This window comes from Pollicipes pollicipes, unplaced genomic scaffold (assembly GCF_011947565.3).
Source record: "Pollicipes pollicipes isolate AB1234 unplaced genomic scaffold, Ppol_2.1 Scaffold_2555;HRSCAF=2994_pilon_pilon_pilon, whole genome shotgun sequence".
Lineage (NCBI taxonomy): Eukaryota > Metazoa > Arthropoda > Thecostraca > Pollicipedomorpha > Pollicipedidae > Pollicipes > Pollicipes pollicipes.
Window position 1 is genome coordinate 40,707,803 of NW_023596136.1, and position 26,925 is coordinate 40,734,727.

General features: G+C 57.5%; 3 protein-coding genes across 3 annotated transcripts in view; all 3 read right to left on the minus strand.

Annotated features, from left to right (window-relative positions):
* LOC119101211 (spectrin beta chain, non-erythrocytic 2-like) overlaps positions 1-1,441 on the minus strand; it is a 19,099-nt gene extending 17,658 nt beyond the window's left edge. The window contains exons 1-2 of the mRNA XM_037224507.1: positions 1,415-1,441; positions 480-533 (exon numbers count right to left, since the gene is read on the minus strand). Of these exons, the coding sequence (XP_037080402.1) occupies positions 480-533; positions 1,415-1,441 (81 nt within the window). The remainder of the gene's footprint in view (positions 1-479; positions 534-1,414) is intronic.
* Positions 1,442-4,270: 2,829 nt separating this feature from the next.
* On the minus strand, positions 4,271-9,656 carry LOC119109907 (spectrin beta chain, non-erythrocytic 2). Its single transcript, XM_037233658.1, has 6 exons — positions 9,609-9,656; positions 9,036-9,186; positions 7,717-7,854; positions 6,575-6,691; positions 5,525-5,656; positions 4,271-4,495 (listed from the first exon to the last, which is right to left on the minus strand). The coding sequence occupies exons 2-6, from the start codon at positions 9,183-9,185 to the stop codon at positions 4,307-4,309; spliced, it is 726 nt and encodes a 241-aa protein (XP_037089553.1). The 5' UTR covers position 9,186; positions 9,609-9,656; the 3' UTR covers positions 4,271-4,306.
* Positions 9,657-9,763: 107 nt separating this feature from the next.
* On the minus strand, positions 9,764-22,303 carry LOC119108535 (nesprin-1; the record flags this gene model as incomplete). Its single annotated transcript, XM_037232125.1, has 6 exons — positions 21,996-22,303; positions 16,448-16,509; positions 13,295-13,390; positions 12,438-12,521; positions 10,367-10,459; positions 9,764-9,811 (listed from the first exon to the last, which is right to left on the minus strand). Coding segments are annotated over exons 2-6 (369 nt in total), but the record flags the coding sequence as incomplete, so codon positions are not given.
* Positions 22,304-26,925: the final 4,622 nt, after the last annotated feature.

Consider the following 26,925-nt stretch of genomic DNA (forward strand, 5'->3'; position numbering starts at 1 on the left):
CAATACACACTCACATGCTCCATGCCCAGTGCGTAGTGGCCCCTGGCCGCACCACAACCTTAATAGTCACTCACTGATCACCCATTGCTCCACAATAGCATCCCCTCCCCAGCGCCGGCTGACCCCTTTCCTGGCCGGCTGACCTCCCCGGCACTCGCTGATCACCAACCACTCCAAAACACCACCCCGTCCCCAGTGCCGGCTGACCCCTTTCTTGGCCGGTTGACCTCCCTCCCGGCACTCACTGGTCATCCATCACTCCACAATGACATCCCCTCCCCAGCGCCGGCTGACCCCTTTCCTCGCCGGCTGACCTCTCTTCCGGCACTCACTGACGTCACCGTCACGGATCAGGTCATCGGCCGCCTGGCGCATCTCCAGCAGCGGCTTGTCGAAGTCGTGCAGGAGGCCGCCGTCGGCCAGCAGAGCGCCGGCCTCGGCGGCGACGCGCGGCCCCGCGCCCGCCGCGCCAGCCGCACCGTCCACACGTGCACCGTCTCCTCCACCAGGGTCAGGTGCGTCACCACGCGGTACTGGCGACACAGAGCGCCGGTCAGCGCCGCCAGCCGCAGTCCGTCTCCCGGGCGCCGCCGGGCTTTGGGAGCCGGCAACGGCTTGGTCGGCCGAAAGACATCAATGGAGTGCATGTGTTCTGTGCGTAGGCTGAATTTTCATGGGCTGACGCCGTGTCCCGAACGTGGCCCCAAGTCCGGCTGCTGGGTCCACCAGTAAAGCTGAGAGGGCGTTCCAGATGACGCGGTTAGCAGCTGATTCGCGACGCGTACATGCCACGGTGACGTCACAGCGACGTCACAGAAAGGTCACGGAGACGTCACACGTTTAACCGGACAGTTTCACCTAAGACGACCTAAATCCTACCAGCCCTATTGGGCATCATGCTCACACCGCCCCCCTTTTGCGATGCGTTATCAGCAACAACCGAATCAATCACGCCAGCGGTTTGTTGCGTGTTTGGTGCAACATCTGGATCAAGCGCTGCAGCTGATGACTGATGAGATGTGCACTGATGGTGACTGATGAGATGTGCACCGGGCGCGCCCTCGCCAGCCGCAGACGTCCAGTCGACCCCGGCCGCATCAGCCGACGGTTCCGGCAGCGCCACTGACCCTGTCACGACGTAGTGAGCCGGACGGCGCGGCGGCGGGCGCGCTGCCGGGTGCTCGCCAGCCGCGGCGTCAGACGGCGCAGCTGCTGCGGAGGCAGGCGAGCGGCGACCGGCGCCGTTCGAGCGGCGCGCAGCTCGCCCTCCACGCGCGCCAGCGACGAGAAGAACGTCTGGAGACGGGCGGCGCGTCAAGGGCCGGCGGGCGGCGGCGCGGGTCAGGAGGGGGTGGGGGTGGGGGAGGTGAGAGTGGGCAGACATTAAACTCGGCACTGCCTAAACCGCACGTACTTTATATCGAGTGTATAGCTTAGCCATACTGGGCTGTTCGAGGCCGCGGTTCTATTGTAACTTGTTCAGCTGTATGAGTGACAGGCTAGAATGTCACTGGAAGTTCTCGTAAGGCAGCGAAGGGGTCGCTTGTAATAAACGGTCGCGCTGTTACTGATAATACCACAGTAGTCTGACCAAACCACAGAGTAATTATACTCAGCCCGTCTGCAGGATAGCACTATCGTGCCATGCAACACCATGACAACAATACAGCCTTGCGGTAACGCTTCAGTCAGCCTCAGCCCGGGACCGATCGTCGCTCTGGAATCCGCATAAACCGCCCACTTGACATCTGGTGTAACCGCGTGACGCACATATCAGTTGGTCATGTCGCAGTCAGTGCGTGTGGCACTGCTATCACTCCAGCTGAAAGGGGGCGTCGCGTGCTGTTTACGTCGCAGCTGACGCTCAGCCGGCGCCTGAATGGGTCACGCACGCTTGACCGAGGTCGGGCGCGGACGGCGGCACGCCCGCCTCACAACAGGCCACGCACTCTGCAGTGATCTGCTAGGGGCGGCAGGGCCGTTAGTGCAGAGGGCCTTATCTGCGAGTTCCTCGGGAAAACGCAGCACGACCCGTATCAGGGGACCCGCACCTAACATCTAAATCCCCAAATCTGGCCTTCTTCTCCTCTATCTCGCTTTATCCTGCATTCTCGCGACACCTCGCCTGTCCGGAGCAGACTGCATGCGTCAGCCGCGAGTGTGCAGAGAACCTCGTGGGAAGGGGGACCCCGACCGGGTACCCAGCGCGCATGCGCAGGTTAAAGCTTGGCAGTTGTCCCCCCCCCCCCCTCCCTCAGGCGCATGCAAGTCTGCCCTACGTTTAACCATTTGCACTCATCCCATAGCCCTGGAATTATCATTTCTGATAGAAAGGGCTCTAATATAAACAACCAATCTCTAAATCCCCAATCTTTTCCCAACCTAAATCCCCACTTTTCGGAGGCCATCAGCGGGCCGGAACAACACTGTTCTGCGGGGCAGGGCGAGTGTGATCGACGTCCGGCTTTTCTTGGCGGTGACTTATCGCTGATACCACCGGCCCGCGATTACCGACTACCGTCTGATACGTTACGAACGGGCTGCGCCACCTGAAGGACTGGATATTTTACGGAGCTGGCCGGCAGACCCTAACGTGGCGTTGTAACCACCCAGAGTTAATTACGCCCCTCAAGCAGGCCTCCGCAGGGTCCGTGCGGGGGGGAGGGGCAAGCAAAACACCGCGTCTGGTCGCTTAAGATCGATTCGGAGTTACCCTTTGCAAGCAGGCCTTCGCGAGGTCCGTGGGGGATGGAGGGAGCGAAGCGTCTGGTCTGGTCGTTCAAGATCGATCTTTACCTGTATTTCGCGTGCGGTGTCGCGTGGTACGGTAACGACCACGAATGGCGTGGGGGAGGGGTAGGGGGGCCAATTCCGCCCACCTCTGGACCTAATGGGGTTGAGCACCATTCGCACTGAAATCATGCATCGCAATCCGATGAATTGCAAACACTTTAATGAAGCAACTGGCGGCCAGGTAAGCTTGTTTCTTGTTTAAATCGTATTTCCAAGTCTCAGCTCATCTAATCCCAGCTTTCCCGACGCACGGTATCGCCGGCCGCTGGAGGAGTCGGTTACCGAATGGGATCCACAGTGAGTCATGACTCGTTACCTCACTGAGCACGTCCCGCTGGCATTACACTCATCCATGCAATTTTGCGAGGCGTAACCTACACTCGACTATGCACAAAAATGTTACGGCAATGAGTTCAGTGCGCATCGATAGCCTCCACCACGTATATCAACAGCGCTCCCCTCGCTGGCTCCCACAGGCGTCCAGGTACGAAAGCAACACAAAGTTAATCTGCATGGGTTGCTCTGACCAGGGGCTCAGTACAACCTTTCCCTATAACGCGCGTTCACGCCATTTCGCACTGCAGTTTGTTGTGAACCGTGTCCGGGTGGGAAGGACACCCCAGGTGTCTTAACAGCTGTCGGACTCATGGATTTATGTTAAAGTCTTGACCAGTGACGAAAACACGACCGTTTCCAAGGTTCCGAGTAAGTAAGTGCATCAAGTAAGCCTTAGCCGTGATTTATCACGACAAAACTACCACAGGGCTGCAAAAAAGCTGTGAGACAGTTTGCACCCAACTTTTACAACAGTTTGCCCAAAGCCGGAAAGAGACCAGGCAAGTTTTGTACAGAAGACTCGCATATGGATAGATTACCGAGAAGTCGTACCATGCGACCGGAAACGTGGTTACCTTCGTTTCAGTCATACAGCCAACGTATAAACGAAAACACTGGTGCGGAACTCTGTCCACTGCATCAAAGCGCTTCTCTTCAATGCAAATAGACCACCATGTATTTCGTAACACGCCTGGATTCAAAAGAAGCAAAGCATCATCTTCAAGCAGTTCGCGGCCCACAGAAAGACACGGTTGTGAAGGCCGACCCCCGTGGGACGAGGTACGCAAGCACGCACGTTAGTTACATCACCAGGGACCCAAAGCATTGAACGAGAACTGTCAGCCCCAGCGGGTAGTCCCAGTGCCCAGCGCCCTAATGCATCATGCACACCAAACATAGTTTCATGACGAACTGAAGCCACCGACATCCACACCGCAGCCCAAAGCGAAACACATACACTTCCACTGTTTATTACGAGCAAACCAAGCACTTACTCGCGAACGACTGAGATAGATGCCTTCTAAAGCAAAACGCACAACGCAAAGGAAAAAGTGCAACACGCAAGAAAACAACAGCAAAGTGCAAACTACAGCTGCCTCGTGCACGAGATTCCAGCCGGAGTTAGTGGCGGCTGCCGGCCAGCGTGCGTGCTGAGCGCGGGGGGCGGCCGGCGCCGCTAGGTGGGGCAGCCGACCAGTACCGTGTGCTCCTCCAGGATGACGGTGACGCTCTGGGGCGCACGCGCGCTGCCGACGGCCGGGTCCTGCGCCCTGTCCAGCAGCGTCTCGGCGCGGCCCACCCAGCTGGCCACGCTCTGCAGCGGCGCCGGCAGCCGGCCGTCCAGATGCGCCTGCCACTCGTCCAGCTGCCGACACAGGCGCCGAGACCGTCAGCGGCCGTCGCCGTCGCGTGAGACGGGCCCGCCGCCGGCTCGGCCACTGCCGGCACGTCTAGCCGAGGTCAGGGACGCCGGCTGGACTGACAACTCCTAATCAAGGCGGCCGCCGCCGCTACCCTGAGCCGCCGTGGCATTCAACGCACAGCAGCCTTAGGTAAGAGGACGCCGTTTTTGAAAAGCAGCTTTAAGCTGAGCTGAAAATTGGCGCACAAACAAGACATACCAAGCTGTGTCTACAGTTCAGCGTGGTGACTTTACAACGATCTCAGTCCTTGATGAGGTAAGTTGTTCAGTGCATTAGCGAGGAACGTTATTCACATAGATGAGACAGTAGTAATAGCCTTATTCCCCAGACAAAAACCAGGAGAGTGGAGATACAGATTGGTTGATATTTCGGCAACATGCCTCTATCGAAACAATGGCAGATGTGCTATTGTTTTGATAACGGCATGTTGTCGAAATATCAACCCATCTTTACCTCCATTCTCCTGGTTTTTGTCTGAGGAATAAGGCTATTACCACTGTCTGCTCTCAGTTCTTCTTTGACTCTCTCTGATTCGGAAGCGGAATTCACAGCAATGCCAAGAGGTGATTTCAATCACCGCGCACATGGTTGGTTGGCTACTTGGGATTTAGGGCGCGTCAACCACACAGTCATACACCGCCCATTCAGTGCGCGCGTGTCCACGAACGGAAATACACGCGGCAGTCCTATGGCACGGCAGTACAGTACATTATGCATGAGGACGAGCTGTAACTGGACCCACAGATGATTGAATTGTGATTCTCTTGCTCGGTTTTGTCCAATAGGATCCAGTCCGCTGTACCCGACCAAAATGCTACAGGAAGCATGGATATTTCGCTCACTGGGCAATGTGGTCAAAAGAACCCGCTCATAACCGGATGCCTTCATGTCAGCTTGTCAGATTGCCCCGGCTGTCAGCCTGGCCCAATTCACGAGTACCGCCACGGCGCTGGGCCCGGCCTGCCCCGTACCAGTGTCTCGAGGGTAGTCCAGTCCTCGTCGGCCCGCTGCCAGCCGTCGGCCGGCATCAGGTCAGCCGTCTTGCGTAGCTCGGTGTACCGCAGCCGACGCTCCGCAGCCTCGGTGCGCGTCGAATGGTACCTCTGTCGGCGGAGCAACACGCTGGCAACCGATGCCGACGAGGTGCAGGGCTGCGGTGCTGGGCTTAACGACGCATGCTACGCAAGGGAGGAGGCGGACTACCAGGTTTTAGGAAGCGGCTGTCATGTAACGACGAGAATGTAGCGGATAGCGACAGTGCGTGTCACGCTCTTGTCCGGGCTCCAGCCATGGCGGGTCGTGTTGACCTGCCGACGTCCGCCTACGTGACATGGCTCATCTGATATGCTGCCTACCACCCTGCCCACTATCTGCTATTACGTCATCATGAGGTCCGATGCCAGACATCTGATACCGTCAGATCCGGTGTCTGATATGCGACATCCGAGGTCTGATAACCATGTGCGGCATGGCTGGGGTGCGGCGATAATAACGTAACGCATCGGGCTTCCCATGTAAAATCGAACTGTACACACAATCGATAGTAATGGGAAAGCTATTGTTCCGTTCCTCCTGCATGCAACCACTTGAAGTGTAATTCAGAAACGGGAAGAGGGGAACCAAAAGAAAATAGAACGGGAGTTGGAGAGATGGCGCGGGAGACCGGAAATAAATGTGGGCTCTAAAATGTGAAACTACGGTTGCAAGCCTTTACTCAATCACTAAACGGTGCAGTAACGTAACCTTGTGAAACCCGGGGATTTTTAGCCCACAGTCTAGAAATATTGCACATGCATAGTAAATAAACGAACGAGTGAAACAAAACCGCCCTGTTTGCATTGGCAACGCAACCTCGAATATATCACCGACTAATGTTTATTCGCTGACATCACCAACTTATCTTCACTAGTGTTAGTTTATGTTCATCAAGACGACAAGACCGACTAAAAAAAGACAATGGCACTACATCTCTGATGAGGGATGATGGCAACCAAGCCGCAAAGAACGTCTTCTCTGCTCACCTCAAAATTGTCCTTCTCTGGCGACCGAATGTTTCGGACGATGCGTATCGTCCGGATGATCCAGACGGTGATCTCCATGACCTCCTGTTTGGGGGTGCGCTGCTCGCCACTCGCCGACTGAAAAAGGCGTACCATTAGGCACGCACCAGGGATTCTCACGCTGGGCGGCGGAGACGATACAACACCAGGGAGCGTGCTCGGTATCCGGTGAGGGAAGGGTGGCCCAGTTCTTGCCGACCTTCGCCAAACACCACAGGCGTAGGAACACGATGCTCTGCGCGTAACAGTCTCGGGTCCGGCCTCTCCACCCAGGGCTGACACGATGTCGTTTAAGGCGCTAAGCCTCACCGCATCAATGGGGCAGCGGCGGCGCCAGACCTCCGCCCCACCCACGTGTCAGCCGTGCCCTGGCCATTGAATGCAGCGTGGCCAGTTTTTGTGCGCCGCGCGAGGGCCACCACTGGCCATTCACACGCATCAGCGTTCTTTCGCCGGAGCGCAAGGCAGCGCACTCACGTAATCCGGTCAAGATCACCGTGGAAGATACGTCCACTTTTTACACATCGCCTTCCGATTGAGCAAGCAAACATTCCTATCAGCTCTGCCGCAGCAGCGTGCCCCTCCCCCCCCCCCCCCCCCTCCACACCGGTCTATTGGCCCAGCGCCAGATACAGCTGGGTGGGAATCACACGCGTCCAACGAGGCCAGCGCAGGTTCAAAGCGGGCGCCGCAGGACGGGTTGCTGGGTCAGCAGACAGAGGCGGGCCGCGGCTCTTCGGATGTGCTCCCAGCTGGGAGCCAGCTCCGCACGGACCCAACCAGCCAGCCGACATCGCAGATGCCGAGGTGGCACAAATTAACGATAAATGCAAGTCAAACAGCACATCAGCCAACTCGCCTCCTCGCTGAAACTGGTATTAAACCAGCACCACCTCATCCTGCGACATGCTAAATATAGTCTTCCAATAGCCATGCTCGGACTGGCTGTGTCTGCTGTACCTATTGTAACGACCGATACCTCGAGCGTACGGGACTAGAATGCCCCACACCACGCCTGCATCGAACCCAGCTGCTACGTCAGGCCCTCAGACCCACCCCAGTGCGTTAGACGACTGCCTCGCAGCTGCGCTTCCATCACTCACCGGCTGAAGTGTCTTGGGTTTGGGATACTTGTGCACGAACTGGGCCACGTACGTCATCACCGACTTCTCGTCCGGCTCCGGCACGTCCACGTCCTCGGGGTCCAGAAGTGGGGCGATGCCCAGCTGCTCATCGGCCGCCTGCAGCATCACAGGCCAGGTCAGGTAGAGTCACATACCGGGTCAGGCAGCGTCACAGATGGGGTCAGGCAGCGTCACAGGCCGGGTCAGGCAGGGTCACGGACCGGGTCAGGCAGGGTCACAGATGGGGTCAGGCAGCGTCACAGACCGGGTCAGACAGCGTCACAGGCCGGGTCGGGCAGGGTTACAGACCGGGTCAGGCAGGGTCACAGGCCGAGTCAGGCAGGGTCACAGGCCGGGTCAGGCAGGGTCACAGGCCGGGTCAGGTTGGGTCACAGACCGGGTCAGGCAGGGTCACAGACCGGGTCAGGTTGGGTCACAGACCGGGTCAGGTAGGGTCACAGACCGGGTCAGGTTGGGTCACAGACAGGGTCAGGTAGGGTCTCAGACCGGGTCAGGCAGGGTCACAGATCGGGTCAGACAGGGTCACAGACCGGGCCAGGCAGCATCACAGACCGGGTCAGGCAGGGTCACAGACCGGGTCAGGCAGCAACACAGACCGGGTCAGGTAGGGTCACAGACCTGGTCAGGCAGGGTCACAGACCGGGTCACACAGGGTCACAGACCGGGTCAGGCAGCGTCACAGACCGAGTCAGGCAGCGTCACAGACCGGGTCAGACAGTGTCACAGACCGGGTGAGGCAAGGTCACAGACCGGGTGAGACAGAGCCGCTGGCCAGGCCAGGCAGGACCACAGGCCAGGCCAGGTAAGACCGAGTCAAAGGCCAGGTCAGGCGGGTTTAAAAGCCGGGTTAGCCGGGGTAACCGACGCCCCATGTCTGCAGAGCGCTACACCGCGCCCTAGCACGGCGGGACTCTCTGAAAGGCTGGGTTTATGGGCGGGTGCGCCGTCTATCGTCCATCCAACGGTACACCCAGCATTGTTTTTGTCCTCTGTGCCGCCAGTTGAACCGCGTAAACAAATGTCGTAAACAAAACATTTCAGAACCTTTCAAGGTCCTGGGTCATGGCCATTTTTTAAAGACCTGGCCACATATCACGTTCCCAGCGGTGCGCACCAGCACAGCTCACCTCCTCCGAGCTTTTTACGAGTTTTATCCGAGAACAGTGACGAACATCCCAGCACACACACACACACACAATCCATCGATCTGTGACCCCACGCCGCGTGAAGCTACCGGCGCCCAGCCACGCCAAGAGCGGCAGCCGGCCGGTGCACACCTTGAAGGCGGCGCCGAGCCGGTTCAGCGAGGTCATGCGCTCGGCGGCGCCGACGTCCACGGCCGTCGGCTCGATGCAGTGCACCACGGCGACGAACGCGCGGCCATCGCGCCACGACGGTCCGAAGTCCTGGATCTCGATGCCGTACATCCTGGCGGGGCGGACAGGCGGCGGTGGTACAGCTCGCGGCGTGCGGGGCGGAGCGGGCGTGCTCCGGGTCGCGGTGCGGACGGGCGGCGCTGCCAGTGCAGACTGCACCGAACGCCCGCGTAACATCGGCGGGACCGTTTGCGTTAACAGCGACAGCGGCGCTAAAAACACGCTAAAACGACATTCGCAGAGGGGAATGAGAACCGGTCATCTTCCACGCGCATGTCGCGCAAACCGGTCAACCGTACGCAGCACAGACCAGAGACATCCCAGTACATACATCATCAGCATCCAGAGACGGCTGCGGCGAGCTGCTCGCCGCCGCCCTCATGCGGGCGGTGCCTGGCGCGTGAAGAGGACGCATCACTCAACAGACCATCCGGCAATCCGTCCGCGGCCCCTCCCCTCGCCCCCCGGACTCACTGCGTGGCGCCGCGGGCCCAGCTAAGCAGCGCCTTGCGGGCGCCGGGCTGCGGCTGCTGCGGCCGCGGCTGCGGCGGCGCCCCGTTGGCCTGCTGCTCCGGTCCGGCGGGCCCGGCGGCGGCCGAGGCGGCCATGCGCGCCTCAGCGCTGGCCAGGCTGCCGCTCCAGGCCAGCTGCTCCAGCGCACGGGTGCTCATCTCGATCTGCGTCAGGTCAGCTCAGGTCAGCTCAGGTCAGGTCAGCTCAGGTCAAGCCGGTCCGTCGATACAGGCGCGCTCGGTGTAGACGGGGGCTCAGAATCGACGACGTGGATGACGGCAGCACGAATCGGCTCGTTCTAGCGCGCTACACTGCTCCCGCTTCGGGGTGGGTAGTATGGCGCGCTGGTAGAGGACGGACCTCAGATGGATTATGCACTCACCACACGTGGTGAGCGCATGGAGCACTTTAGCACTTTGCTCCCGATCAAATGGCAACCCAAATTGCGTTCCTCACTCCCCACAGCGCAACTTCAGTTTCCATGCCGACGCTCTCGCTGACGAAAGCCTTCCGCTCTCGCTGCTCAGGCCAGGTCGGACATGGCACGACAGCACAGCCGAGTATCGTTTGCATACGGTGACATCATCTCGGAGGTAAGGCAAGAGCGGTATGAAAGCGGGCACCGGTTCTACGCCCCCATGAGAGCCCTGTCAAGCGGGCCCGCCCGACTTCCAGCCTCCAAACCCGCCTATACGCCGGAGAATGCATCGCTGGCAGACCTGGAAGTGCAGGATGATGGTCCAGACGAGGCCGAGGATGACCGGCGGCCGGCCGTCCACGATGTCCGACGGGTTGATGTTGACCAGTTTTATCTGCGGCAGGCGGCATCGCTCGCTCACGGCTCTGGCACGGCCCGAGCGCGCCGCGTCCGCAGCTCGGGTGCAGCCAACCCTCACACCCGGATAATCCCCGGAAGGAAAATACCGAGCGCCGAGTGTCACGCCCACGCGGGCTCCTATCTGTCCGCCGCCCCGACCGCCAGCCAGGCTGAGGCGGGGGGGGGGGGAGGGGGCAGAGGGCTGGCGCTGTCACGAGACACGGCCTCTGGCCACGGCACCGCCCACACGGTCAACAAAACATCCACAGACGAACGACTAGTAAAACGCTACCGCTGTCTACCCATTCATTCCACGAGTTTGAATGAACCTGGCGGCAGACTGTCCCCGACAACCAAGTGTGCGCTCCAGTCGCCGGGCGAACGCCCACATCCACCTGCGACCGCCGGCAGGCCCTCTCATGTGTCATGGCTGCCGCTTCACACGGGAGAACGCGGCGCTCAAACTATGCCACTCGGCCGCAGCGCTGCACCACGTCCGTGTGACGTCACCGGCAGCCGGCACGCAACCGCGGCGTGCCGGCGGCTGCGGTGCGCCCCCCCCCCCCCCCCCCCCCCCCCGCCGCCGCCGCCGTCCAATCCCGTTGTCACGCGCTGTTTGCTCAGGCGGTACCTGGGCGGGCGACGATCCATCCCCGGCCGGCTCGCGTGGTCCGAGCGCCGCGCACGTCGGCGGCCGGCCAGGAGAGCGCACGTGACGCGCTCCTCCCGACAGGGCAGCAGAACAAACAGCCGCCCCGCTCTCAGAGGGTCTGCCCTCGTGACCTTGGCGCCGGAGGGGTGTCAAACGGGCCCCGGTGGTCCGCGCCTCAGCGGCCGTCACGTACCGGGTCGGTCCACCGGCGGAGCGGGCGACCGCGGGCTGACCGTCTCACATCGGACTGTTTGTTTTTGTTTGAGGAAGCTGTTTGAACGGAGCATCCGTGCCTTTTCAAGTGTGTCAACAACAGAACGAGGGGCATACTGTAATAGTGGTCATTGTGACGTACATTTGTGAGCGTATTTCGCCGGTAACTTTCGCGGCACAAACCAAGAACAGCAGCAGTGATAACTGAAGGTCGAAAAGATTGGTGATTTCAATTGCAACAACCGTCCTGAAGTACGTAAGGCTTTTGTAATGTAGTCAGCCTAGATGCGACAAGCTTTTGACGCGCTGCGCGTTACTTAATTAAGGGCTACTGTAGACATCAGTCGGCTAACACGCACCACCTACACAGTACCTGCTTTCCGATCCCAGTATTCCCCACATGCCTGTCTCTGTGTAAAGAAACGACACCATTCCAGCGATGCACGTTTTCTCGGTAGCCCTTGATGCGAGTACAGCCAGGGCCGGATCCGGCACATGACGGCGGGAGGCAGTTCCGGATTCGCTGCCATCTACGCGAAAGCTAGGCTCAAACATGAGAAGTCACGCTTTTCCGCGGTCTTGGGGGCACGGCCTAATCGGCCCTACCGTCTAGACCTGCCCGTAGCATACCCAGGAGTCGACCTTGCACCAGCAGCAGCCACTCCTGTGCCTGCCGTGGTGGGTGACGTCACACCCGGCCGGCTCTACGGCCGGCCGCACCACGTGGGCGGCCGGGGGCGTACTTCCCGGCTTTCACACGGCAGCCGAGCGTGCAGCCGCTCCGGACCAGGGGCGCGGCGGGCCGGGCTCTCCACCAGTACGGCCAACCGGGGCTAATCCTCCGCGCCTCGTAAGGCTTCGCAGCAGCTCTGTTTTACCTTCAAGCAAAAACTACTCCAGTCCTCCGATCTCCCCCCCCCCCCCTCCCCATATCCATCCACGCTAACCTGCCTCCATCCCATTTTCACGCGGTGTTACCACGCCGCAAGAGGACCATCAATCACCGCAGCATGCGCCCACGCCAGCGGCTGGGACCGGGCCCTCCTCCCGGACAGCCGCCAGGGCCGCCAGCGGACGAGCCAGCGCCGCCAGCGCCGCGGCCACTCACGTGTCGGCTCTGCAGGAAGCGCAGCGCCGTGTTGGCGTTGCTGAGGAAGTGCGGCGTTCGCAGCACCCGGCTCCTCTCCACCGGCTGGGGAAGCGACAGCGCATGTCACCGCCGCTGAGAGGGGGCTAACACACGCCAACGGCTCCGCTACATCCGGTAGTTGCTCAGCACTCCACACAGAAAGCGCGGCCTTCGCGACATGTAAATCGAACCGCAGGTCTGGGCGGGTGATGTCAGCGCGTGGGTGGGGTGATGAGCTCTTCAGCGATGACCGGCGGAAAGAGCACCGAGCCCGGGTCTGCTAGTTGTCAGAGCGGGGACTAAAAAGCAGTCGGTCCCAACGACCTTCTGCGTCACTTGGGTGGTCATGCTGGCGCATTAGCACCGAGCGTCACCAGTCATACGAGCACTTTTCGCGTGTCATGGTTGGGCCTCCCGGTGCCAGAAGCAGAGAGGTCGGTCAATACGAGCCAAAGTCATCGTCAAGGACCCGCTCGGAGGATTTAGTGTTTAGTGTTAAGTTAAAACCATCACGCACAAAAAACCAACACACGAGAAGCCAGCATGACGCGAATAGAACAAACCATAAACGACCACACAACACGAAGTCGCCCTTCGCCTAAACACCGGCAGCGGCGGGGCTGCGTGGTCTAACCGATCCGGCACCGTGACCAATAGGTCCAGGGTTCAATACTCGACCGGTGCGTTTTTCGCTGACCATCGACATGACAGCGGCCGCAAGCGGCGCTGAAACGACACGGCCTGTGCAGTCACCCGCACCAATGAATGTTCTCACTCTTGGCTGTCAGAGTGACGGGCACCAGCGCCGCGTCAGGGCGGGTCGGCCCAACACCCACCAGATCCTCCCCGGAGAGGACGTTCAGCAGGGCCAGCAGGCGCGTGCTGTCCTTCAGGTCGTCAATCAGGTTGGTCATCTGCATCGGCGGCTTGTGCTGTCGGCAGAGTCAGACGCAGTTAGCGCTGGCGATCGGGGCAGACGGCGCACACAACATTATGCGACGTACACCCCCAATCACGCGCCGAGGGAGGGGGCGAGGCGGGAGGTCACAGCCCGAATGAATGGTTGGTTAGATGGAGAAACACTGGCCATTTAGCCTGCTGGACACCCGCTGGGTCCATTTTCTTTCAGCTTCTTTGACGGTGCGCTGCGAGCATTGTCGTGCTCAGTTCACCCTCGGCATGTACACACAGTCGATCATATGATTGCGAGAAGCCGGCGGAGCCTGACATCACTACCCCGACCGGTTTCAGAACCGGCCTGGTGTATGAAGCCGAGTGCGTTTCTCGGTAAAAGAGTCTGGCAGACTTTCACGAAAACCTCACAGCCTATCGGTACATACATGGCCGATACGAACGAGCTAACCCGTTTTTCGCCTGACGAGAGATTGGACGCAAATCCCTGCATTGGAAGCCACTGCAAAGCCACCGGATAAGCCGCTTTGCAAGCACGAAGGCCAGTGGCCCGCCCCCGGTGCCGGCTCCAAGCGCGCGGAGAGCGAGCTGTTCTCTGAACGGCACCTGAGCCGGTATGTCTCCCCGGCACCGCACAAGACTGCCTTCTGGCGCGGCTCGTCTGCCGCTGCCGGCAAGCCGCAGCACCAAGGCCTACAATGCAGGTGTAAACCTCTACACTGTAGCATTCAGCATCCGGCAGGCAGCGGGCAACAGTAGGCGCTATAGACGGCCGGCCTGCCGTGCTCCACACAGGAAGGTGCGGCCTTACACCCCCCCCCCCCCCCCCCCTTCCTCCCAGCCGTCGCTGCCGCGCGGGACGTGGGCGTTTTGGCGCGCGGGGCGAGCGACCACAGCTGCCTCCTGTAGGTGCACGGCCATTGGCGCAAATGGAGGTGCGGCATGGCGCCCTCGGTCTGAATCGCCGCTGTGCCGGACGGATCGGAGGAGCGGCACGGTGCCCTCGGTTTGAATCGCCGCTGCGCCGCACGGATCGGAGGAGCGGCACGGCGCCCTCGGTTTGAATCGCCGCTGCGCCGGACGGATCGGGCCTGCGGTAGGCGTGACGGTCGGCGCGAGGGTGACGTCAGCCGCCGCGGGGATGACGTCAGACGTGCCGGATGGGAGCGGTGGGAAACGGACGAAGTGGGGCGACGTGAAATGGTGTTGCACCACTTGTGGAATGTGAACTGTCTGTGTACCGCTAAGTGAACATCGATTATACCAGATAATTGCCATGAACAGGCCAAGCCGCTGTGCACTTCAAGAAGTCACATGCCACTCTGTCAATTCGACTACAGGGGAATCGGTCGCGTGGCCAAAGGGATTATGGAAGCCATGCTCTTCTCTCCTGGAGCTACCGGGGTCCCCTGGGATCCAAGGCCCAGCAGTTTCAGGCAGTTAAATATGTCCGTAAGCCACTAAAACATAAATACGGACCCTGAGGCATCATTGTAGCATACCGGGTATCACAATGCTCCCCGATTGAGAAAGACGTCTCCCTGGCTGAAAGGGCCCTTTTGAGCCGATTTGGCCCTCTCCTGGGTGAAATCCTAGCAACGCCACTGACGTGATCGACACGAAGATGACCGTGCCGCCGGCGGCCGACTTCATGGCTGCGCCAACCGCATTAAATCGTGTCTGTTGTTCCTGCTGACGGTAATTGGTTTGCGGGCGGCCGCGCGGCCGGTGCGCGGCGGCATGTCGGCGGCTGTGCGGCCGTCAGATGCGCGGCAGGGAGCGGGGCGTGACGCGTCCGGCGCGGCCGCCGCCGCCGCCGCCGCCGCCGCGCGCACAAACAACAGCGCCCCGGGCGGCCCGGACGCCCCGGCTGGCGCACTGAAGCCCGCCTCGGCCGCCCGCCCCGCCGCTGAGGTCACGCGGGGCTCGCTGCTGGTCAGTTCCTGGATGACAGCGACCCGGATGCTCCGCTTTTTAAATATTCGGCCAGACCTCGGTTGGCCAGCGCAAATCCGCACGTGCCCGAGCCCCGACGTGCCGCCAAGGTTACGTCAGCCTGGTAGCGCGACGGAGCGCCGTCGACCTCGCCAAGGTCGCAGCAATCTCATGTATAACATGAATAATCGATTATTGATGCCTCAGCGACGTTTCTCCAATTACACCAAAATAGGTGCATATGTGACTGACTGGGCTGAGAGACGGTTTCGCTGATGATCCGAACCGACTGAAGCACAAGTCACAAGCCACGCTCGAGGGTGCAGAGCCAACATGAGAGGTTCTCTAATTCTAGTTCTCCTCGAATGAGCATAACACTTTTATTCAAACAAGCGGTTTTGGAACCCCAATACGGCATTTCAAATTTTCCTAGCCTTCAGCTGTAACGTTCCAGACAGAAATGCTGTCGTGTTGGAAATGCCACTACGTCACATTATCCTTGCATATGGCACGTGCTTTGGCTGACACCTAGTACAAATATCACGGTGTAAAGGGAAAGATTCTAATGGAAAAATAAACCAATGAGGGAAGCGTGTTGCAGCATTCTAAACATCGGGCTAAGAAACGATTTTTTTCACGGCCATTCTTCGAAAACGTGTAGCTTTCGCGGTGCGACGGAAAAGAGCGCCGTCTATCCGCAGATAATTGAAACAGTTTTCCTCACTGGCCAATTACGATCGCAACGAGACATATCCCACGCGAAGTGGGCATGCCCCCCCCCCCTTGCGGTCTCCTGAGAAGTATTGATGGAGAAAATGGCTTGTTAGGGAGGGTAAATGAGAACCGCAGCAACGTCTGACCCAGGGGGCCCTTGAGAGCCATCGACGTCAAGCAACATTGCGGCCGGATCAGATACCTCTCTAAACTCCACTTCTTGGCTGCATGACTGTCTGCAGCACGGCTCCATCACAAATTATTGTTATCAGATTGCACGAACAGGAGAGACACATTGACCCAGATCTCTCGGTGCGGCGAGCTAGCAGAGGGCGCCACTAGCCCCCTCGCTCCCTCGACTGTCGCCGCGTGTAGTCACGTGCGGGGCTTCGTTTACGCTGCAACACTTGCAACCGCGAATGACTTACGTTTCTTAGGTGAGAATTGATCCAGTTCAGGAATGTTTTCTTTTGCATTCGCTCCTGCTCATCTGAAAAGACCACATATGTTGGTTATTCATACGCGACACTCACATAAACCCTATCCACATGCAGCCAAATACAAGGGACCATTACGTTACTTTATTTAGCCCTTTATCGACGCAATACATTCACAACAAAGGTGTAAATCTTCTCATTCTCGTTACTGTGTACGTTTGGTCCCAAGAGAACCTTGTTCACGAAGTTTATGCCTGTATTTGCTGTCAAGGAAAACACACATGACCGGTGATTATTATCACGCTTCGGTGACAAATAATGGAGCAACAAATATATGATGTGGACCCCTGCCCAGGGCGCGGTCGCAGGTTCTATGCATTGAATATCCAGACCTCGGGCAGGGCACGCCTGGTCCAGTTATGCAATGCACGAATGGAATGTGGGTCCAGATGCACAGCAACCGCCGAGCTTAAGAACACCCAGCAGCCAAGCAAACCTTCCCGACTATATTTTCCTCTGCAGCACAGCAGTTTTCAGAGTGATTGCACACGATCTTGGTTGCCACGGGACAAGGCCAGAGGGCAGTGACCTGGACAAGCCGGCTGTTGTTTCACCAACGCCAAGGCACTTACTGGATGTGGCTGACCAATGGACTACACACAACACGAGCAGCAACACCCCCATTGTGCTAAAAAGCCAAACCATTTTCTGCCGGCCAAAGTTCAGGAAATATGCGGCGTGCCACCTTCGCGCTTGGGGCACTAAGCTATTTTCAAAATATTCATTTTGCGGCAAACAACAGCGAGCGTTCGAGAGTGTTTGTTGCCGTCGCTACAGCACCTGAACTAAGCATGCGTTGGAGGCAGAGGCACCGAACAATGGAATCTGAAATATCGGTTTGAACCGTCAGTCGAATTTCGAAAAGCTTTCCGATCTTTCAGAAGTCACCCTCGCGCAAATCAACTTTGAATTTCAGCTGAGACCAGATTGCTTGACTACGCAACTTTGCCTTTTGAAGTGATACCACAATAGATCTCCTTTTAAAGGTGCAACTGGTTCATGAGCGGCTCTCCAACACACAGGCCCGACATATTTTTCCAACACAGCGCTGGGTCGCCTGTAATGGTAGTAGTGTCTTTTACGTGACCTTGGTAGTATCACGAAGTGGTCTGCAACAGGAATGCGACACAAGTGAGGGCGTCATCAGCCAGAAAAAAGCCAGAACGCCAGCCAGGAGCATCGTCAAAAGATCGCCGGCGCTGGGAAGCCGTGAACGAGCCGCCGCCGCCGGCTGCCGACAGCACCCGTCACAGAAAGGTCACGCTGGGAGGGGAGCGGCCGGTGACCGACGACAGGCGCCGCGCGCTGCGTGTCGCGTGCCATTCCGGTCGTCCGAGCCGACCCCTGCCGCCCGAACCGCCTCCCAGAGCGGCGCTGTCGATGTCCGAACACGACCCCTGCCATCCGTGCCGAGAATCCGCGCCGCTCGGCCGCACTGAACTGGGTTCGTGCGGTTGCATCAGGCCCAGCCGAACCGCGTATTAGCGGCAGTCGGGACCAGCGACGCGACCTGGATACCTCGCATAATTTGCCGTGTGGGTCGGCGGGCGGGCGCGACTGATTTCCTCGCTCGATCGAAAGGCAGGGAAAAGTGGCAGCCAGACCTGTTTGAGCTCGGCTCCTGCCCAAGTACCGCTGACACGTGGCGTCGCCGTGGCAGTGGAAGTCAGTGGAGTCACGAGCGCGCTGCGGGATCGCGGTGCACCACCAGTGAGAAACAAGCAAAATGCCTCACTATCTGTTGCCAGTAGCACATCTTCTATCCAGTCTTTGACTAAAGCTACCTCGGTTTCGAAGAGGCTGTGAAATAGACTTTCAGGTGATGTTTTGTCGAATGAAGGAGTCGGTGTTCACCCCCAAGTGTCTTTACTGTTCCTTGTGATATCAATGCCAGAATTTCAGCGTCATGGTGACACTACGGACCGTACATTATGGTACGTCATGGATTGTCATTAGTGTACGTCACACGTCATTATTGTACGTACGTCATGGATCGTGCTGTTTAGCCACGACTGTCAAAGCGCTGTCAGAATAACCTTGCTCGTAACCAGAATGCAAAGAAATAATGGGCAAGATGGGAAGATGACTTCATCCTACAGAACCTTTGCTCTTAGCAAATGTAAATTGTAGGAATGGCCGTTCCAATTTGGTGCGAAATCATAACAACTCGCAGGCAGTGCCGATGGCTTCATCGGTGGCACACATCTGGCGCGACAAAACTGCTGACCAGTTGTCGCCAGCTGCGAGGGTTTCGTCAGCTTCTTAAACCAAACAATAATTCAGCACTCCTCAGAGCAGCACACAGGGCTAGACACACGTAGACACACGTACACACGTACGTAGGCAAACTCCGGGTGAAGGCTATGGCGCACAAACAATGCCATCACATCAAATCCGTCGAGAGCCAGGGCGCCTCCCGACAGGAGCTAGCGGACTCAGTAGCACCCCTCCGTCCGTGTAGATGGGTCCAGGCCATGTAGGCGAGACCGCACCAGTATCGGTCTGGCCTGACAAGCATGCATCATGACATGCATCACATGGCCCCCGGTTTACGTTGCACGCGGCCGTGGGCGGGGACCAGCCACACACACGAGCCCGGGGCCAGGCGCACGGACGGGCGGCGCGGCACCAGGCGCCGGCCCATCTCTTCACGCCCGGCAGGCTGACCCGCATGAACCGGCCGTCGCCTGGCAACCGGAGGAGAGGGGAGGGGCTCGCACAGCTCCAGCATCGGAGGACATCTCGTATCAGGTCACATCTGTAGACACGATGCAGGCGAGCGCCAGCGCGGTGACGTCGGCAGCCCGGTCCGACATGAAGCGGGCTGGTTCGATCAGCGCTCAACACGGTCACTGTCCGACCCGGCGAACCGGGTGTGCCGAGTACCGCACAGCCGTGCCGACTCACGGCCCCGGACCGCCGACGTGCGAGCCCAGCCGCGCCCTGAGACACTCCGGGGAGAGAGGAAACGGAAACAAAACTCCGCTTGCCGTTAGGCAATGCTCGTCTGGACCGCGCATTGTCTAACGTCGGTTGAAAAAAAAAAATGTATCGCATGCTTTTCATGCTCAGGCCGGACAATGTGAACAAAATCTAGGGGTACGCAACATTGATTCATTTCATAGCACTTCCAGATAGCCGACCACATCAGGGGGTCGGGGAGGGGGGCGGTTGTTATACCCATTTCACCATTCAACTAAGTTTGGAAGGGAGCGTCGCCAAGCTAACCCCACTGTGTGTGCAACTGCGCTTGCATAAGATTGCTCCACCAATACTCCTGCCCTGCAGGGCTGACGAAGGCCCAATTCCGGGAGACGAGATGTTCAATCCTCGCTTATTTACGGATTAATATGACTACTTACATCATTAGCGTTTCACATCCGCACGCTGGGGGTCGAGTTCACGTGAATGAAGTAGGCATCAGCTTAGCAAGGATCGACCACACGGGCCGATGCTAATCACCTAACGTTTACCGGAAAATACCTTCGACGGAACCACGCGATCGAAGCCGCTGCTGAGGTCACACGCGCTCATCGGCTCGGGGCACCAAACCAATGCATAAAATGTGACCTCGCAGCCCGGAAGTGCACCTGGGCGCTGCTGCAAGCGGCGGCCGGGCCCCGGTTCGTGGAACCGGCCTCCTGAAAACGCTGACGTAGCGCCGCTGCCTCTGGGAACCCTCAAGTCACCCCAGCAGCGGCCCAAAGCCGCGGCGCCGCCGAATCGTGCCGCAACGGCCGACGGCACGGCCCGCGGCGGCGTCCGGTCGGCGCCCCTCGGGCCGCCCGCCGGCCGGGGCAGCGCGGGGTCCCGCTGGTCCGGGGAGGGGGCGTTCGCCCGCGGCGGTTCGGGACCCATGCGCCGGCGGCCGTCACCTTGAGCCCAGCGCCGCGCACATGCTGACCTTGTGCAGCGGCCCTCATCGCCGCCGCGCCTCTGCCATAAATGCCGCTCGTAAAGCTGGCCAGTGTGGCTGCTGCGGTTCGGGCGCGGTTAGAGAAGCGGCCGCGGCCGGCCAGCGCACGGTAATGCGGCGTGGAAGCTATCACGAGCGGCCGGGCGCGGGACATGGGCCAGCCGACACCGATCGAGCACCCAGATGATAGGTGTCGGCCAGCCAGAGGCGCTACTGGCACCGCAGGTGTGCTGTGTGACGTTGTGTATGAAGTATGTAGCGCCGTAGTCGTGATGCTTTACATGCGATGTATGCCTGAAATGTCATGATAGCAGAAGCGTGCGATTTCGTACCTAACCGAGCGGTGGTAAAATTAATGTAAATCTATTGCTGCAATTACCAGACTCCCTAGATGCACACGGAGCTGCCTGCTGTTATCACACTCCGTCTCGCAGGGTTTTAGCGTTTCTGTATTCTGGTCACATTGTCGTCTGTCAGAAATCAGCCACGAGTGAATACAGCGAAGCACGTCGTTAAATACCAACAACGCGTGGGACCTAACAACGCTGAGATAAGGCAAATATGTCTGTGTACATTCCACACCCAATCTTCGAAGCATTTACGTCAAACGCGGCCGTCGTAGATCTCCATACTCACATACGCCGCTATCGCGCGTGACACGTACGAGATGGGCACGTTCGTTTCGGGCCCACCCCGGACGAGATATGCTCGGGGGCGATAGCGCCTTGCCGGCCGGTGGCGCCGACAGGCCGGATCGCTGTTCTGAGCAGTGCGAACTGCACCGCCGCCCGGTCGGTGCGCCCCCATGGAGCCATCAAGTACCATATAGACTCGAATGTCTTCGCGGAAGCCCGAAGGAGACAGAAAAGGCGGAATATTGAAAACATAGCCATGACTTCAAAACAGAAATGTATGATCGGAGTACAGTGCAACACCCAAGATCATCCATGAAAGACGTCATTTCCATTCAAAATATTGAATTTCCAGATACCTCGCTGGGAAGCCAGCGGCCAGCGGCCAGCGGCCAGCGGCCAGCGGCCGGCCGGCACGGCCGCTTACGGCGACGGTGCGGCGGCCGTACGGCGACGGTGCGGCGGCCGGCGCCGGGCCGCCGCCCACGTGACACCGCCGCCAGCCCGGCGCGGGGTGACTTGCAGCGCGGCGCGGCGCGGCGCTGCGGGACGCCCCGGCCGCGGCTGACACGCCGGCTAGCAGGCCGCCGCAGCCCCGCGTACTCAGTGTACAGGCGCACGCGCCTCGAGCTTCCAGGGTCTAGTACCGCAGCACGGCCCCGTCAGACCTACAGCCTGCCGCTCCCGCATCTTCTGAGGCGCGCCTGTGTAACTACCGAGGGAGGAGCCGTAACCAGCTGCCGGTCTCCCACTGTCGCCATCTCTGCTTTTTAAATGTTTCGACTCACGTCGCGTGTTTGGATTAAATGGGTGCCATTTTCAATGCCAAAACCGTGCACAGCTGAGTAGAGGGGTTGAGGTGGGGGGGGGGGGGGGGCAAATGGATAGCACGCACGGCCCAGCGCAACCGACAGTCGCCGCCATCACTCACCTCTGAGCTGATGAATGTGCGCGTCGAACTGCGACGACTGCTTATGCTGCGGATCGCCGGCGGAGGAGCCGGGCGCGCCGGGCGCCCACACCTCGGCCCGGTGCGCCCAGCTCGGCACGCCGTCGAACGAAGTGACCGAGACGGTCGGGCTGGGCGTGGAGGCGGTCGAGCCGGGTCGCACCGGCGGCCGCGTCGGCCCCGTCGGCGTCGGGCTGCGCTCGGAGCGCAGCGGCGTGCCGTCCGGCCGGCGCGCCAGCGACGGCGACGCCGGCTCCGAGAAGCCCACTCGCACTTGGTGCCGCTCCAGAGACGGCGACTCGGCCGGTGACGGCGCCGGCGAGCTGGCCTGGGGCGGGCCGCCCGGCGATGGCGGCGGCGGCGCGCTCATGGCTGCCGGCGGGCTGCCGGCGGCGGCGGCGGCGGCGGCGCGGCGGCCGGGACAGGAGGCGAGCTGAAGGTGCGGTGCGCGCGGCCCACCCGGACACTGCTCCCACCTGCGCGGCTGCCAGCGGTCTGCGGGCAGGGAGCGCGGCGTGACTGGAGGCCGCGCCTGCACGGGCGGCCGCCCGGCCGGGAGTCAGCTGACGGCGCGCTCAGCTGACCGCGCTGCGCGACCGGACCGGCCGTCCCGCGCGGGCCTGTTCTGGATGGCGACGGCTGGACGGCTCCGGGGGAACAGTTGTTTGGTAGACTTTGGCGGCGAATGGCTCTGCCAGCATGTGACCAAGAGGGTGTAAATGCTAACAGCCAACATTCAAAATCCCTCAGGACGCCATCGACACCACCTAAGGTAATTCCTAATCCTAAGGTAAATCCATTGGCACCACCTGTAGAAGATCAGTTCAAAGCAGGGGCATACGCAGGATATCACAATGGGAGTGGCGCACAACATAGAAACGCACTGAAAATCGATGACGCACCACAGCACTCGCAATTTTTTCCTGTACCTCCCGTGTCAAACCGTATGCTCTGAATCTTTATTTCATGTGGGCTGGAATTTTTAACCGTCAAGGTTTGTCACATACATAATAACAAGTGCCCCAAATCTAGTACAGGGTAGGGGTTGGGGGCTGGTAGTCTCGGCGCTTGTACTCCCGATTCACAGGAATTGAAACGAGCCCCAAATATATCAGGGCGACACTGATGGTGCAGATGAATGTCTTTGACTGCCTCCCCAAGTTTGAGAAGGATGCGAGTCCTTCAGTCCACGGTACTTATACGAATCGACGGAGACGCAGCAAAGACGGGAGGGGGCGCCCATTAAGCATGGATCTTGTGTTCTGTTTCCGCCATATATGGCTAAAGAAAGAAATTAAAGACCAGCGTGGTGCGTACTCAGCCACCGAATTCCGGGCCCTCCCCTTAAATCAAGTCCGAGCTGTGCCGCTGCAAATCGTGCAAAATCGAGACCCCTTCTCATTCGCCATACCACATATGCAGCGTCACATCAGTTTCTGCCGCGTCCTGTTCCATCATCGGTATTGTCGAAGTTTATTTAGAACGCGAGTAAAGGCATATGATGAAAAGGTCACAGTTTATGCGCAATATGTGGGCCGGAAATCAGTAGGCGACTCGTCAGGGACTTCCTGCGGTTTGTTTACACCCATCGCAAGGCCATGCAAATGTAACATCCAAGATGTAACGCGTGAAAAAATGGTGGCAGCAATTTGTAGCCAACATTAACCTGACGTCACAAAGACAGGAGCGAAGCAAATGATTGCGAGTATATATATATATATATATATATATATATATATATATATATATATATATATATATAGCATATCACATCACATAAAACGTGGCCGTTCAATGCTTTTGGGAATTTTGTAACGTTTCTTTGCATGTCTAGACTGAACACATTGGAAAAATACTCGCGCCGCTTTCTGCTACAATCACGCCACAAATAATTCGATACGCGCGCTTTGCGGTCATGGGGAGCCTGTTCCGACGAATGGGTAGGCTATTTTGCAGATGATGAGACTTGATGGGGGACTACTTCTGGAAGAGTACTTCAAGGTCATCTTGATATACATGACGTCATAATGACGTCTTTTAAGTTCTGTCATTCCACAAGCCAAGATCAAGCCAAGAAAAACAAAATGGTTAAGTCGTTCATATTTGGCGTGCGTGAGCGCGATTTTTATATGCATGGACAGTCAGTTGGCTGTCAATCAATGTTGTGTTAGTTGCGATGACACCATAACTTGACGTATCGCGGAGCTCGTTTGCTAAATAGAAAAAAAACTGTTGTCTAAATCAGTATTTTCCACTTAAAAGCGTACCAATAGTTGCAAGCGAGCCAATTTCATGATATCTAGCGCCTGATTCAATGCCTTCAAACGTGAAACATTCCCCCTAAGAGACACCTTTTCGAACCTTTCGCGCCGCACCAAGGTGGCGTTCTGAATCAAAGCAGGCTAGCACAGGGAGTGTATTTCCGTACATTTGTTTTTGAAAACTCCTCATGACGCATCCAAAAATCAAAAAAGGTAAATGGGAAGGGGAAATGCTTGTCTGATGTTTTTTCACAAGCCTGTATGTTACTTGATGTTGACGGAAATGCAAACACGTGTGCAATGACAATAAACCTATCTGAACATGGAAAGCGTATGCTGAACTTTACTCTCTGGTATGGGTAACGATTGCTTAAAATGATTGGGCAGGCAAAGTGGTGTAAGTCGCCAGAAAGGGACGAGCACGAAAAACTTCGCCTATTCCATCTACTTTTATTTTGACTATATTACACACACACACACACACACACACACACACACACACACACACACACACACACACACACACACACACACACACACACACACACACACACACACACACACACACACACACACACCACACACACACACACACACACACACCACACACACACACCACACACACACACACACACACACACACACACACACACACACACACACACACACACACACACACACACACACACACACGCACGCACGCACGCACGCACGCACTCACGCACGCACATATATATATATATATATATATATATATATATATATATATATATATATATATATACATAACTTTCACCTGCTACATATTTTCAAACCTCATGTACGCAGCCACAGTAATTACGTATGGAAGCTTGGCAGACTGCACCAACTTCTTATGAATGCGTCTGTTTTTTTATGCTGAATCAGTGCAATTGCACTTTTCTTTAACATACTGGTCAGGAAATCTGCGCGTAATTTACCAGCATGTGGTCATGTAATTTGTGATGCATTCATTACTGCATTTACAGGAATAAAGCGTCCCTCGAAAATGCACCTACCACAACCCGTTCACGCGCAGGTTCTCGACGAAGCAAAATGTGACCGATAAAACATGTGCGTTTCAGTTAATGTAAATGAATCGGTTCAGCACATGGCGTTCAACCCCCTTCTAAATGCGCATAGATAGATGCCCTCCTGTTGAGAATGCTTTTTCCCGCTCGTTAAAAAACACGCATTGCCAGCCTGCTGTTCTCCCTGGGGGTAACTGTTCAAATCTGCTGTGCCTCTGAAACAAAAGCGACCCCCACTTGCTCACATTCGAATGTGTGGCAAGTGAAGCCCCCGTCGTGGCAATGGCATATGCACCAAAGGTTGATTGCAACAACGTTGCCAGTTGAGCTCAATCTTCAATGGCCATACGATTTTGTACGCCTGCTCGACGCTTATCGAACTCGCCCACGCAGGGGCGCAACCAGTCAGAGTAAGATGGGGGCTGGCAAAGAGCTCCTCCTTATGAAAGCCCCCCCCCCCGTTCCCGCCCCCCTAAAAAACATATTGACCCACTTGGTTTTAAGGGGCACGATTTCCTTCGCTGTATTTCGATATCCGTCTAACTGAAACGGAAGCCAGAAGCCACCAAAATATACAAGTCTCGTTAGATTTTGACGCAACTAAATTGAAGGATCCGGCCGTTAAATGATTGCATGTTATAAACTGTCGGCGCTGTTTATTGTGCAGTGGTTCATTGGACATTTTCTAGGACGAAAACACTCAGGGACTGCGCCGAAATTTCTCTCGTTGCACAGAGTTTTGTGGAAGTAGTTGGCAGTGAGCGTAGATTATGGCTTAAAATAGGGGTCATAAATTTGTATTCACATGGCTAATCCATGCTCGTCTGAAGATGTTCCACCATTGTCCAGAATCGGGCATTGGAAAAATTACATAACAGTTTTAACCATGTGCACTCGCAAGTCTCGGCACAAAACCCAGCGCTCGGCTATGCAGCCTCTCTAGGCCGCGCAGCTTTGTCCGCGGTTCACATGAGACAGCGGCCAGCGGGAGGACGAAAATAATAACGATTTTAAAAGAAGTACGTTTGAACTTTTTAGGATATCAATTCGTGCATTTCAAAGGTAGTGCGAAAGTATGTTTCACTTTTGCATTTTAATATGCAAGAGGAACGGATTAGCATTTACTGCACCGTGAACGGGCGCTGGACCTTGTTGGTGGAACCAGACGTTAATATAGTCTCTACCTGTTTTGTTTCTGTCGTTTTTAGAGGGTATATCAAAATAAAATGCTTAAAATATATGCCTGGCCCAATTTGTCAATGGTTCCGACTAATTTTGAAAAAAGCTTCCGGAAGCATTCTTTCACGACGGCCATGCTCGCGTGCCAGGTGCCCGCCAACCGGTGTTACATGCAGCGGCCAACGCGGATTGCTTTGGTGGAAACTACAGCCCAGCCATCGGTGGCCTGGTTTCCAGGATTGCGAGCGCGCAGGCTTGAAACTTTTCATGAAGTTTGTTTCACAAGTTGGCTCTGAACAAGGATGGACGCACTCGTTTGTGTTGGCCTTTTTCATTTTGACCTCATTTTGATCCGCCCTGTTGAGCACTAAGGAAAGCCTTTACATTTCCGGGCAAGGGGCACAGTGGGTAGAGCACTAAAGG

Coding starts and splice junctions, on each gene's coding strand:
- LOC119109907 (XM_037233658.1), bottom strand. CDS start 9,185: ATGTACGGCATCGAGATCCAGGACTTCGGACCGTCGTGGCGCGATGGC. Junction 6,692..7,716: donor AACCCAAGACACTTCAGCCG/GTGAGTGATGGA, acceptor CGCCTTTTTCAG/TCGGCGAGTGGCGAGCAGCG. Junction 4,496..5,524: donor GGACTACCCTCGAGACACTG/GTACGGGGCAGG, acceptor CTGTGTCGGCAG/CTGGACGAGTGGCAGGCGCA.